The 14,702-nt window shown below is 35.8% G+C and overlaps 1 protein-coding gene across 5 annotated transcripts in view; it reads left to right on the top strand.

Annotated features, from left to right (window-relative positions):
• LOC125240971 (cyclic nucleotide-gated cation channel alpha-3) overlaps nucleotides 1–14,702 on the top strand; it is a 120,788-nt gene that overhangs the window by 93,206 nt on the left and 12,880 nt on the right. For all 5 annotated transcript variants that reach the window (XM_048149196.1, XM_048149198.1, XM_048149197.1 and 2 more), the window contains exon 8: nucleotides 4,818–4,961. In XM_048149196.1, coding sequence (XP_048005153.1) covers nucleotides 4,818–4,961 — 144 coding nt within the window. The remainder of the gene's footprint in view (nucleotides 1–4,817; nucleotides 4,962–14,702) is intronic.

The following is a 14,702-nucleotide window of genomic DNA, read 5'->3' as shown; positions in this document are numbered from 1 at the left end:
ATTAAACGCATTCGAGGCACACAGTTTGACACGCGTTCCCATACATTCGGCGTTAAACAAGTACACCTCGCGCAAATATTCGTTTCAAGCAAATACAGCTCTAATCTTATTCATCGTAGCCTATCAATATTGGTATCATTTCAAAGTACAATTAAAGTCCTTTAAGAAACAATATCTACCATTTTCTTAAAATCAATAATCGCCAGTCTACGGTGGTTACAAAGAAAGAATCACGTCAACTTCAAAACTAGACGACTTTTTTCAATTCCGCCGCCTTACTATAGGTACAAAATATCTGCCAATTTTTGCGAGTGCAAATGTTTGGCGGTTCGTAATGGGAAAATAGACATGTTAGATAAACGACTTTCCATACAATTCATATGACCATAGGCGACCTTTTTTAAGAGAGTGGTAACCTCTTAAGGGCTTCTTTCGTCTGCAACTCTGCATCCTCTCATAATAAAAGAGTACCTCATTCATTGTTGTTACATACGCACTTTTAAACACTCTCGACTTGTAATTTTGGACACTGGAACATCACAACTAGATCGAATATTTGACGTACCAGAAAGTTCGGACCGAGCGGACATTTGAGTGCCAGCGCGTGCTACGAGCTACAAGCGTAGCGTCTACGAACACCATGATAAATAGTAGTGCTTCGTGCAAGTGCAAAGTGGAGTGAACTACTCAACAGGCAAAATAGACCGGGCGCTTCGCACTTGCACTTGTCACTTGACAGCATGACACGTTTTTACTAATCAATCAATACTTGCACTTCGCACCAGCACTAATCACTAATCAATGTGTAAACAGACCTTTAGAGTAGGTGCATTGAACTTTACATCTTAATTAAGATCATTCAGAGAGATTTCTATCTGTGGAAACTTGTTATTGGCTCATTGTTTTTATGTTATAAGCCTTATTGTAACTTTAGCTGTAACTTTTCCTAACAAATAAAATAAAATAAATAAATAAAATAATAAATAATATTATTTTTCATAATAACGTTGTTTCATAAAATACAATAAGAGTCCCGGATATTAGGTACTTAAATAATTATTGTCCGTATCACGCTTTATAGACTGTGTAGATCTAAAAATGGCGCGTTAACAAGATATTTCCTTTGTCAGGAGAGATCCTTTAGGACTTAAGTCCCAACTTTTCATGGTATATTTATCGAATCAGGTGTTAAAAGAAAATTACTGCTAGTCCGAGATTTTTCTGCATTTTGATTATCACGCGATATGTAGCTCTGATTTACTTGGAAATGCCAATAAACTTGACTGGGACACTAAACTTAAACCTCGTTGACCAATAAAATCCCCTCCAGTTCCCAACTGCATGAAATTCTGGGTGGCTCTACTTCTAAATATGTATTAGGAACACAAATATCAATTCTGCCAAAGGAAATATTTTGTTCATTCAACCCCGTTGTTGGCCTTTATTGAGCTTCTGCACGCCAAACTATTAACTTTCTGGTATGGGGTACTTAGATATTACATATAAACTATCTTACACCAGTGCCCTATCCCTCAAAACATACAACTACAAATTTTACAAGTGTCAAGTTACAAATAGTTATTTATTATTTATTTATTATTTGTAATAGTACAAGTATGCGTACCACAAAATACACTAGTAACAAATTTGTAGCGGAAAATTCTGACAAATATGTAAATTGTATCATTGTATTACAAAACTTTACATACGATACACATATTTTCCGGAAAATGTACAAATTTGTAGCTGACAATTGTTTTGTGCTACATTAAATTGTGGTAATAGTTTTACATATATGTATAATTGTACGTACAAGTCAACAATTCTCTAAACGAGTGTCACAACCTCTTACAAATATACGAATATATACATTGCGGTATATTCTATCATATTTTACTAATATTCAGCGATTTCAAGCCTTTGTACCACGAAATGTTTTGTGTAAGTAGCAGTAATAGTGAAAGAAGATTTAATTGTAAGACTAAATACAATTAATTCTTCTGCTCCATTAATTCTTGATGATGAAAATACATATAGATAAATAATAAATTTAACTTTGATCCTCAGAGCATAATAAGTATAAAATAAGTTCAGAGTGAGTTAATCTACCGTCGAATATCTATTACAGACTATTGGTGGAAACCTTAGACATCCGACAAGAAGAAGTCATGCTCTTGATCCTAAACAACATTTACTGATTGTTTTAAGATGGTTGCATGGGCTCAGCAGCCCTAGCACATGATGGCCGCGAGAGTATGTCGCCGCGAGATAGACTACCTGTCCTTATGTCATTAATACAATTAGACAAAGACGTGTCATCTATCTCGCGGCGACATACTCCCGCGGCCATCATGTGCTAGGCCTACAGGATCCCAATATCACATCTCTGGCGATGCTCATGGTGTTTCGAAAATGACAATGTGTTGAATGTGTCGTTCGGTTCACGCCGTATGTAACCAAATAATAGAAAAAAATACTAGGAAGTGACGTAAGATGGTCAGGAAATCGAAACACAATTGTACAAAATTTTATTGCAGCATCACATGTAAATTTTCCCAGGGTCGCAGGTCAATAACTTATTTATAATAATGTAATTCCTTCATATTGCGTATAAAGTGAAACTTCCTTCAATATCAAGAGGTTAAATCAATTGTTACATATTTGTAGTTGTAACATTACAATGTTTCGCTTGTATATTTTACAATGCATAATCTTACAATTATATAGCTGTCATGACATACCTTTATTCTTTGTGATACGCTTACACAAAAGTGACATATTTGTATACTGCACACGTGTAACGAACACATATTTGTAATTATTGTGGTATTTAGGTACATTGTTATGTTTACAACTTAATAATTTTGTCGAATTGTACACTTGTAAAGTTTTGTGGGATAGGGCACTGACATCTGTTTGTAGGAATTGCTTTATGTTACCTTAAATAAATCATTCAAACAAAATGTATTCATTCGAACTGCCATCTCTCGTAAATTATTGATTAACTATTAATTATTTAATCTTCACCATAACCTGCGTAGATACGTTCAATACAATTCTGCATTTGATCTGTCGGATGAATGGAATGTAATCTAAATAATCCACGGCCTAGAGCTTTTGGGCTCATTAAATCCGGTGCGAAAACTCGCGTACGAGTTACAGTACACTGTTAGACTGGTGTGCTGAAATGATCTAACCAGGCCCCGTAGCCGAATGGCATTTGAACGGCGCGAAACGAAAACGAAACGCTGCGAAAGGTAGTCTGGCTCTGTCACGCCAATACGCAAGAGCGATAGAGATAGATATCTACGAGCGTTTCGTTTCGTGAGCGTTTGTGCATTCGGCTACGTACCCTGAACAATCTGATGTAATTAACGAGCATGCGAGTTCGCGCGCCGTCTAAATGAGCCTCAAGGTCATATACCTACTTCATTTCAAATACGAAGGCCCGATAGCACTTGAGACGGTCATTCAGCGCGGCATTAACAATATGATTAGTGAAAACAAAAGATACATTTTTCGGCGTGGTATTTTACATGCACTTTCGCTTTTTAACCCCCGAGGCAAAAACGTGTGTGTGTGCCTCTGTTGTGGCATCGTAGCTCCCGAACGGATGAACCGATTTAGATTTAGTTTTTTTTTGTTTGAAAGCTGAGTTACTTAGGGCCAGTTGCATCAACCTCATTTGACAGACACATAATCGTCACGCAGCAGACGTCTATCAAAATCAAAAAATCAAAATCAAAATAATTTATTCAGCAAATAGGCCACAGGGGCACTTTTACACGTTACATGGTAGGTATTTAAAATTGAATTGAAATTACAATTGATACTATTATATACTAATTCTAAGTTCTAACTAAAGTTAACTCTATACAATTAATTAGAGATGTAGAAGGTCTCTAAATGTCGAATTACAACCAAGAACTACACTAAATATAAAAAGTACAAATACAAAAAAAAGTCTAAAATTACTTTAGAGGTGCAAATGACTCTAAATGTCACAACTAAAGATAAAATGTATACTTAATCTAATTCTCCTTAGAGATGTATATGGTCTCCAAGAGTCAAAATCATATATTTAAAATATTCACTAAAAGAAAGGAAACAAACGACAACCGAACAAAGTGTCCTAATTTAATAAAAATTAGAATTAAAGTTACTAAGTTATAACAGCCCCAGTAAGCTTAAACAGACCGGTCTTCACAGACGGCACCCGTTCACGAGTATGACGCGTATCTCAGCCATCGCCTCCCTCAACCTTTATTCGGGAAGGTGGCGACCCGATCAACGACGCCACCGCAGCAAAGACTTTTAAGTGTGCATGACATGAACAAGGTGCCAGGCTAAATTAAATATTCAAATAATAAAACATAGCTGTAAGACACCATATTCTATGCTCGTATGTTACAAAGGAAGGAAATATAGATTTATACAATAAGATTAAAGTAAGATAAACATTGGAACTATGGAACTTCCCATACAATAAAATTTAACGAATGCTTTAACGAAGACAGACGGTTTGGTGCAACCGGCCCTTAGTCGGGAGTGTTCTTAGCCATGTTTCATGAAAACCCGTCCACTATGTCGGGGGTTTTTTCAAAATTTTAAAAGAAAAAATGGAAAACACTAAGTTCTTCATGTCATTGTAACATTCGTTGGTATTATATCTAAGTTTTTTAGACATTTTGTGGTTATGTTGTATGTCGTTTGCGCTGACGCGTGTCACAAGCGTTATAAGCCCTTTTGTCAAGTTTTCGAGTAGTATCGGGCCTTCGTATTTGTAACGGAGTATGACAAAGTTTGATTGTGTGCAGGAGACTTGCCGCGGCCGCGCAGCAAAGGCGAGTACGTGTTCGTGATCGCGCAGCTGTTGTTCGGGCTGCTGCTGTTCGCCACGGTGCTGGGCCACGTGGCCAACATCGTCACCTCCGTCAGCACGGCCAGGAAGGAGTTTCAGGGTGAGTGCTTAACAATATCTATATTTTCAGTGTGTTATCAAGGCACGTAGCCGAATTGCACAAACGCTCACGAAACGAAACGCTCGCAGATAAGTATCTATCTCTATCGCTCTTGCGCATTGGCGCGGCTGAGCTAGACTACCTTTCGCAGCGTTTCGTTTTCGTTTCGCGTCGCAGAAATGCCATTCGGCTACGGGACCTGTTATCACCATGCGGGCATTTATTAAAATCAATCGTTTGCGTATATCAGCAATTCATTGTTATTTAAATTAATTGCAAAATTAATTATCCGAAATCCGCACCTTCAATGTACGGCGTGCTCTTCGTGTTGAGGAGGTACACTCAAAGGTTATGACAGATGGCACCACCTTATTATGTGAGAGTGAGAAGTTAATATTTTTTTCTCTCTCTCACATATGAATGACAGTGACATGCATAGGCACTTGCACAGGCGCCGCCTGGCGGGATAAAATGTCAGTCTGCCTCCTCATTGTCCCTTGCTTGACAAATGTCTGTGTTGTATCTCTCATGCCACTCATGGCCATGGCATCTATAGTTTGTCTGTCAAATATTTGATTTATCGACGTCTAAATGAAGTCGAAGTGTAGTGTGTGTGTGGCCAGTTACAGATGTGAGGTTTATAGAGGGACTACATTTTTTTCAATGTTTCATCATTCAACAATCAATAAGTAATGTTTTACGTAGCAAATTTTTATTTCAGTTTTCTCAAAAAAAAAAAACATCGTAAAAGCTTTCAATGTTTCACACTTGAGTATACTCCACGAATCAATTACTATCAACATCAACAGCTATAAAAATATGTGCAATTAATAATAAGTTATAAACAGCGGCCATTTTATCATCGGTCCTGAGACAGATTGAATGACGTTTTATTCCTTGTAAAGACGTCTTGTCACACCAATATAGGCCTCGCAAAGTACGAAGAATCGTAAGGAATGGAAAGCTGAAGGTTTGCGCATTCGAGCGTGGTCTACATCGTGACGTGCGCCCTCTCGCTTCCATGACCGAGAAAAAAGAAAACTGAATCATTTTACATGTCTTCAAGTCTCCATTCTTTTTCTAATTTACGTTCCTGTCTGAAGAATAATGATTATTATGAAATCTGACAAAGTATTAAAACAACAGTTTTTTCATTGTATTTTTCATAATGGCACGAAGAAAGATTCCGTTACATTTCTCGTGAGTGTGAATTTCTCAAAGATATTATACAAACTGTTTTAAGTCATATTTTAGGTTGGTACTGTCGCGTTTAGTTAAATCAGAACAGACAAAACGGGACTTAAAATATTTGAACACGACGTTAAGTACCAATAATTTTTATTGTGCATTAATAGAGTGGTTAGATATTTTTGTTCTCTTTAGGATTATGAATGTAATAGAACGTCAGAATTGAAAAAAAAAATAGTTACATCAATGTTTAACTGCGTCTCAACTGCCAGCCGTTCTATTTTAGGCCACTATACGAAAATATGGCTTCCATAAGTACCTACATACAGTTTTATTTTAATACAAATGAGTTGAATCTCTTTTCAATTTTCATATAAGTACTTATTAGAAATAAAATTCACATTTGTGTGTAAGGTACAGCGGGATAAATCTCGACTGGGGGACAAATGTAACTGGTCCATTTTTTCCATGTTTTACAATATTTGCATTATTAAATAGAGTGTCCACCGGTTATGTATGGTAGGCGTGTTCAGTGTATACATATAAAACTCAACATCACAGTGTAATAATGGAAAAAATGGATTAGTTACAATGGCCCCCCAGTCGAGATTTGCCCCGATGTACCTTATAATTAATATGATAGCAGTCAATAGGAAAATAAAATTCCGTCTTTTTAGGGTTCCGTATTTGAGAAACCTTTCGTACTTCACATTTAGAAATTAAACAAGTAACATAATGCCTATCTATAAGCATAATAAGCATTATTTGCTTGAGGCGTATTGGAGGACTTCAAAAACATAACATTTCTATCTACCCTACAGATAAATAAAACCATTCCTGATTAACAATAACTTCATCAAAGGTAATATAATGAAAGACAATATTTTTTCCTTTCTTCAGAGTCGCATTTATCTCGAGAATCAGTGAACCATTTTCATTTGCGACGTCGTGATGGTCGCTCGGCCGCCCTCGCTCGCAATTTATGATTTACTCGAGTAAAAATGAAGTCAAGTCGGAAAGGAGTACATTTTGATTTTAAGATTTTTGGCGTTAACTAAGATTAGTCTGACGCCACTTTGTATGTTACATTAGGGAACTATTCGGTATTCGGCGTATTCGGCCAAATTGACGAAACCAATAATCTAAATTAGGGAAATTAGTTGACACTTTCGGGCTAATACCGTCTGTTACACCTCTAAGTAATAAGAAAAGTTGCACTGTCGATGTCGTCGTAAGTCTCGACCATAGTTTCAACGTAGGTACTTGTACAAGTACAAATTGTCTTCGAGTTGTATTCGAGTTTAAAACGCTTATAGTAATAAAAGAAAGTTACTAATTCAAAATCGAAAAATATGGCCCGGATCTTTACACAGCTATTACTTTACATAGCTATTGAAATAACCGCAACTCACTATAACACACTATAAATTTATAAACCGTGTTTTTTGGATAGTTGTAAATTGTACCGCGTTGACATACTCGGATAGCCTTGTTCGAATTGGGCCGTGGTGAATGCATGAGCATTTGAGCAACTAATGCACTACATGTACATGTAACTACCCACATCAATCACCACACGCCAATCGCTTACACCTCAATGTATCTGTGATAATAATATGAACGGTATATCAATTGGTTATAACTACGCTATGCGAGCGTTAGCTAGTTGGCTTTAGGCTTGATATTTTGTCAGAGATTTTAAGACAAATTGCAAATTTCATAAATTGCGAAGGTAGTGAAGTCTAGTTGGAGTGGGTATCCATTCAGGGGCGGACTTTTCTCGTGTTCATAGCGTAAAGTTGAGTGTCGATATCCTGGTTTTATTCTGATGCGAGATCGCGCAAACTATAGAACTTGTCAATGAGATGAAGGTCTGTTTGATAGCCAGTTTCATATAAGCATTTGTCTATTCAAGTTTAGTGTAACACTATACTACTAGTAAGTACTTATACAAAAAAATTAAATTATATCACAACCACAAATTTTTTTTTTTTTAAAACCCCGACATAGTGGACCGATTTTCATAAAACATGGCTAAGAACTCTCCCGGCTAACTCAGCTTTCAAACAAAAATAGTAAATCAAAATCTAATAAATCCTTTCGGGAGCTACGATGCCACAGACAGGCACACAGACAGACAGACAGACAGACACGTCAAACTTATAACACCCCGTCGTTTTTGCCTCGGGGGTTAAAAACATCACATGGTAAGGCCCAGTAGGTAAGTTAGTATTCTCAAACTATAATAATCTAAACTCGAACATATTTATTGTCAATTGTATAATATCACTGTTTATATTAGTGAACTGTTATTGTTATTGCTGCCAGCCAGGTTGCACTGGCTGCGCAATGAATAGGGAATAGGTAAAATAATGATATTTTCACCACACCAACTGGTAAGTAAAGGCTAAAGAAACTGGTAAAGGATAAAGGCTGGTAAAGGTTTTTACCTCGAAAACGAATAATAAAATTGCATTTGATCCACAAGAGTGCAACATAATTTCATACGAATGTTAACTGGGTGTAATGTATCCTGGCCTCGGAGGAAATATAGACTGGAGTAGCCTTCATGTTTCGTCTACGTACAAATAATTCTGCCGAGATTCGCGGGAGGTGAGGAAATAACACATGTAAAGGAGTACTCACAAACGCAAAAACATATGATAAAAAAATAACACATGTCAATGCACACAGACACACACATTATGATACAAAAAATAACACATGCTCATTATAATGCACACAGATAAGAAAGCATATATTTTATATTTTATGTTGTGTAGGTAAATTACATATTTAATGATATTGAGATTCATATTATCTTTTTCTTCTATGACAATTTGAAAAGAAGAACGACGTATTATTAAGCAATAATATAATTTATTGAAATTGATTTCCATAAACAGTCTGTTCATATTCTTTGATGAATACTTTTGCACGGACACTAAGTGGATACCCCCTGAGGGGGGACTGCTTCTCGAGGCTGAGGCGTGTGTAGCTCTCAAATTGTAATATGCCTATAAAAATAAATATTTCATTTTCATTTTTTCATTTTCATTATAGGGATGAGGCAGGCATCGATAACTGAAATCGATATGAATCAAGCTAATTATAATTTTAATGATGTTGCTTTTTTTAGGTCTGTTTAATATTTGGCACTATTATAATCATATTAAGATTCACTAATGACAATCCTGGGTAGTAGGTATCACGCGGGTGGACTAGCGGTGGATAATAGGATTAGTAGGTAAATAAATATTTGACATTTTGACAAAACATTAATTTATTTTTTCAGACTAACTAATCAACAACGTTTACTGCGGTTGGTGGTACTAAATCATAATAGACAAACTTGGTTAAATAAATAAACTAGAAATGGTTTAGTCTTTATTAACTGTTATCAATACTGGTTCAAAGTGAAAAGTTTATTAAGTACATGTAATAAAACTCAAATCATTCTCTTTCGGAAAATTACAAATATATTTCAAATGAATTGTGTGATCAAGGTTTGCAAATCATACTTTTTTATCGATAGTTGGTATTTCATCGACCATGCCCACATCTCTACGAAGAAGTCTCGGTCGGATGATCTTTCTAATTTTCAATTATCCTTGTCAATATTATTATATGCTCTATTCTAATTGCAATTAGGTTAATTCTTACAAAATATAAAAATCAAGTCTCGTGGGAAGTGCGCCTTTTCTGGATTTTTTATGAATAAATTTACATATAAATATCGACTCTATTTTAAATCACATTAGGTAACTTCTTAAACAGCAAAAAATCGAAGTCTCGTGGGGAGTGTTCGTGACGTAATTTCTACCCACCAACAAATTTCAAATCGATTGCATTCGATCACATAAATCGATATTCGATGACGTATGACAAAAATATTATCATTTAGATAATAAAAACAGTAATACAACAATATTAAAATTACTTACAAATGGAATATTATGCCATCTTTTTGCAAACTTGAGGTATTTGAGCGTTTATTACAAGTGTTCACAGCACACGCGGGCATTTTTAATTACCAGTGATATGTGTCGTGGCGATTCTGTGAATGAGCATGAATCGATTGTGAAATTGTATTTACGTGACTTTATGAACATTTGTTCAAGTTTTTTAACAGAGGGGTAAGTAACTGAAAGGCTACTCCAGTCTATATTTCCTCCGAGATCCTGGCTAATAGAATTAGAATAGAATAGAATATTTTTTATTCGACAGCACACAGATAATAAACAATTTTACACTGACATAAAATAGTAATAAAGTGACTTGTAAATGAGGATTTTGAATCAATATATTTATTAAATGGAATAAATTGACGGTTTTACAGTTAGTATTCCTAAAAAAAAATGTGTTTCACTACTTTTTCATTCTGGGGCAAAATTTGTTTAAACTTCGTGCCTTCAAACCCTCGCAGCAATCAAGATTCCACTTCACGAACCAACCAGTCGCTACGCTCGCGCTTATCCATTTTTATACTTTGCGAGGCGGGTTGCTAATACTTTTATAAGATCGTTTCATGAACAGAGCACGTGTGTCGTGTGCGTTAGCTTATCCATAAATGGAAATATATTTTCTGCTTCTAATGAATAAATGGCGCTTTAGAGCTGTGCCATAAACTAACATTTTATTGTCAACCCACCAAATGGATGTTATTTGAATATGCGCGTACTTATTTGACTATTACGTGTTTAACTAATTACTAATTATGACTCGGCGCAAAACAACTAAATACGTAATTAAACAAATTTTACGGCTTACCTTAATTAAGTATTAACGTTGTCGATCGTGCGGAATGATTATGTACGAGTACAGTGTTAAATAGTAAAATTAATAATATGTTAGTATAACTGTGCAATTCCCGTTAAGTTTGTACATTTGGATCACGTCTCCGATTTTGATAAAAATTGGTAGCCTGATAGAGTCCATGATGCTGAGCAAGATCCACTAGGTTTCCCAAAATGTCCTATGTAGTTTGTATGAAAACTTCCTTTTTTGTTACCAGATTTCTATACATTTTCGGTAACAAAAAAGGAAAGTTTCATACAATCAACCTAGGACATTTTGGGAAACCTAGTGGATCTTGCTCAGCATCATGGACTCTATCAGCCTACCAATTTTTATTCAAATCGGAGACGTGATCCAAATGTACAAAGTAAACGGGAATTGCTGAACTCATGAATATGATAGATTTTGGCAGAGAAATAAAAATCTTAGACAAGTACCCACGAATGGTACTGTTTTGGATCTACCCGGTTTAAAACCGGGGCGGCTCACTCCGCAATTCTATCGCCGCGCTACAAGTACATGCTGGCGGCCGCGAGTTCGCGGCCTAATCAGGGGTGGCTCGCGTTCTCACGGAACGCACGTTCGCACTTTCTATTGTTACATTACGTAGCGAGTTTTTTTCAAGGTTCATATGCGATGTCCACGTGTGGAATGGCTAATAATGCTTAGTTAAATAGACATCATGAATAAAATAGGACAATCTTACACTGATCTTATTGATTAAGTGTAACGGAAAAGTTCAATAAGTCTTGTGATGCTGAAGGCTGCAACAAAAATATATAAATACTGTATATATAAAACCAAGACTTGAATATATAGTATAACTATTTATCTGAGAATTAATCGTTTTAATCCATAGGCAACCCTATCCTCCGACGCTGCGCACGTGCGGTTCGTTTCTTTGTTAGAATTTTGTAGGCATTTAAAAAGGCGGCTTTTCGTGAACATCAAAGCAGTGGGCCTTCTGTACTTGTACTATTATATATACATAACATAAACATAACATACAATCACGCCTGTATCCCACTATTATATATTCTGTGGTAAAACTTTAAAGTTTATATTTTTCTACACTGAGCGAAATTTGCATTGCGGATTTAACAAGTTCGACTTGTTGCGGGTTTATCCGTTTGAAACAAAAGTATTTTAGTAAACGAAATAAATCACAATATTGATGATACAAGTCAAATTTGTACGAACAACAATATCAAACTTGTTAAAAGTATTTGATTGAATCAGCCAAACATTTGTTTGAAACAATGTGTCATATTGATTTTATAAAATCGATTTGTTGATTCAAATGACAAGTAACTTGTAGAATGTACTAAGTTAAACTTAACAAAATCTAACTTGTTGTTTGAACCAAAGAGCACATAGGCGCTATTTTAACCAAAAGAACTTGTTTAACGAACATGAAAACTGGTTGTTTTTTCTCTCAGTGTATATTAAAAAAAAAGAAGGAAGTCAATGGGTTTGCTTTGTTCTAGGAAAGTTCGTCACGGTATTGTAAGGTCCCGTAGGGTCGGGTTATTCCCTCAGTCTCGCTGACTGTACGAACGTAAGCGAAATCGAAACAAACACGCGCGCCCTTAATTTTTTGCGAATATCATCACTATCATCAGTTTCCATTTACATTTTATATGCGTTTAAATAATTAAGAAATAGTATTTTATACAATCGTGACATAATACAAAGCTTTTCAGTCGAGTACCATGTTTAGGCCACGAAGCTTGCTGAGTGTCCTAATAGTACGTTACGAGAGTGAAAAGCTTAATTATATCACTATTGTATACAATACTTTTTCTATGAGTCATCATCTTCATCATCAATGGACGAAAAATATCATCATTCAAGTTAAAATTAATGTTGATAGCGTCGTTCACCGTTGTATCAACATCGAATTACCTGGCAACCAATTGTTTGATTTAACCGTCTCTGATTGGTCGATGATGCGATAGATAAAAAAAATGTGTTTCAGATGCAGAAAAATTTGACAGGTATCGCAAATTAGTATTAAAATAAGTTTTATTTAAAAAAAAATTCAGTTCTATTTTTGAAATTTTTTCAGTTAACTAAAGTGAAGTGTAATGAAATATAATAGTTGACTAAGACAGTGTCAAAGACTATCCTACACTGAAAAGTCAGCATGTATAGTTTAGTCTGTGGTGTCCTAATTGACAGATTAAAGTCGACGAGTAGAAAAAGTCAGTTTAGAGTTCCCGAAATGTGATACTGATTTTTTTGTATTTTTACTCTCATATTTTTTGGGTTAGGTATATTAACATTGTAAAGATTGTCCTTCAGTCCTCAGAACTCCTTGTAGACTTCTTAGTCTTCTTAAGATTGCTACGGGTAATTTAACTTTTGGCATCCATATTTTCATAAATATGTATTATAATTTATAAACAGCGACTTTTTAATCATTCCGCTTTATGAATCCACGGCATTGCTTAAAATTGAACCAAATGCAAATAAAATAAACATGCACGTAGGGATACGGTGCTAAATAGTTTCCGTCCAGTGCTAATTTTCCTTTAAAATACCTTCCTTTGCCGAGCATACTGCAATACTCTACATAATAGTTATACTCGTACATAAAATGAAATTTCACGAGTAGCATATTAAAATTTAAGATATTGTTTGCTATTCCGTGATAATTATGTAGACGGAAACTAGCTCGTAGCACAATGATCCTATTCAGTTGTTATTAGTTTCACTTTTATAACCTCGTAAGGCTCACCATAGTTAGTTTTCCCATTTTGAATTTGAACCTTATTATATAAATAAATTGGTAAGATTTTCGTTTGTTTCCAAAACAATGGAAATTCTACTTTATTCAGTTCTTGAAAGGTTCAAATTAGATTGCAAAAACTATGTACATTATAATGTACATTGGGCCTTACGAGGATAAGGAGGTAGCCACAGCACCAGCACGACACGACACGAGACTATGTTTTTGTTTGCCGCGCGGGCACGTGGATACTTGCGCCGGCGCGCTGCCGCCACGTGTACTTGCGAGCCAGCTACAGAAACAACTCAAACAACCTAAAACCTACCCATTACTTTAACCATCTGTCGAAATGTTTCTGTTCTGATTCTACATTAAAACCCTTGATGATCCCTGATTATTGTCTAGGTATACATACCTACTTTAAGCTTAATATGACCTTCGTTCACCCAAAATAATCTTATGAAATGTATGACACTCAGGTAATGATAATGACAAATTTGAAATTAAGTATATTTAGCCTACATGTATACGTACACATACGTGACTGGATCTTACGAAAAAAATTCCAGACATACGAAAATGCTAAATACTACTGAATTAAAATAAACACACGTCTTGGGTACGTTATGGATTTAAAAAGCCAATTTCTACAAATATAAAGTTCAAAAAACGATTAGCGAACGTTTTAAGCGAGAACGGAACAATGTCAACAAGTTTAATTAGAGTTGCATCTCCGAGATGAAGACAATGCCGCGGCGTCGACAGAGAATAGGCTGAATCCGTGACCTTCCTCCGCGTTGCTGCAGCGAAATAGGTCAGCGGCTTGAATGCTATTAATAGCGCGGCGAAAGTCGGGCGGCGGCGCCCCATCCCAGTCCCGCGCGGCCGCCATCGATCCACCGCCGGCCACCACTCTCGTTCCGTGTTTCAGACCCTAACTATTCCACAAAAATTGATCCTTTCACTGCCGCTTAAAAAGTCACTTGCCCAAAATAATCATAATCATAACATGATAATAATTGTAC

Source organism: Leguminivora glycinivorella, chromosome Z (genome assembly GCF_023078275.1).
Source record: "Leguminivora glycinivorella isolate SPB_JAAS2020 chromosome Z, LegGlyc_1.1, whole genome shotgun sequence".
Classification (NCBI taxonomy): Eukaryota; Metazoa; Arthropoda; class Insecta; order Lepidoptera; family Tortricidae; genus Leguminivora; species Leguminivora glycinivorella.
The sequence above is the reverse complement of the archived record's forward strand: the minus strand, read 5'-3'. Positions and strand labels throughout refer to the sequence as shown.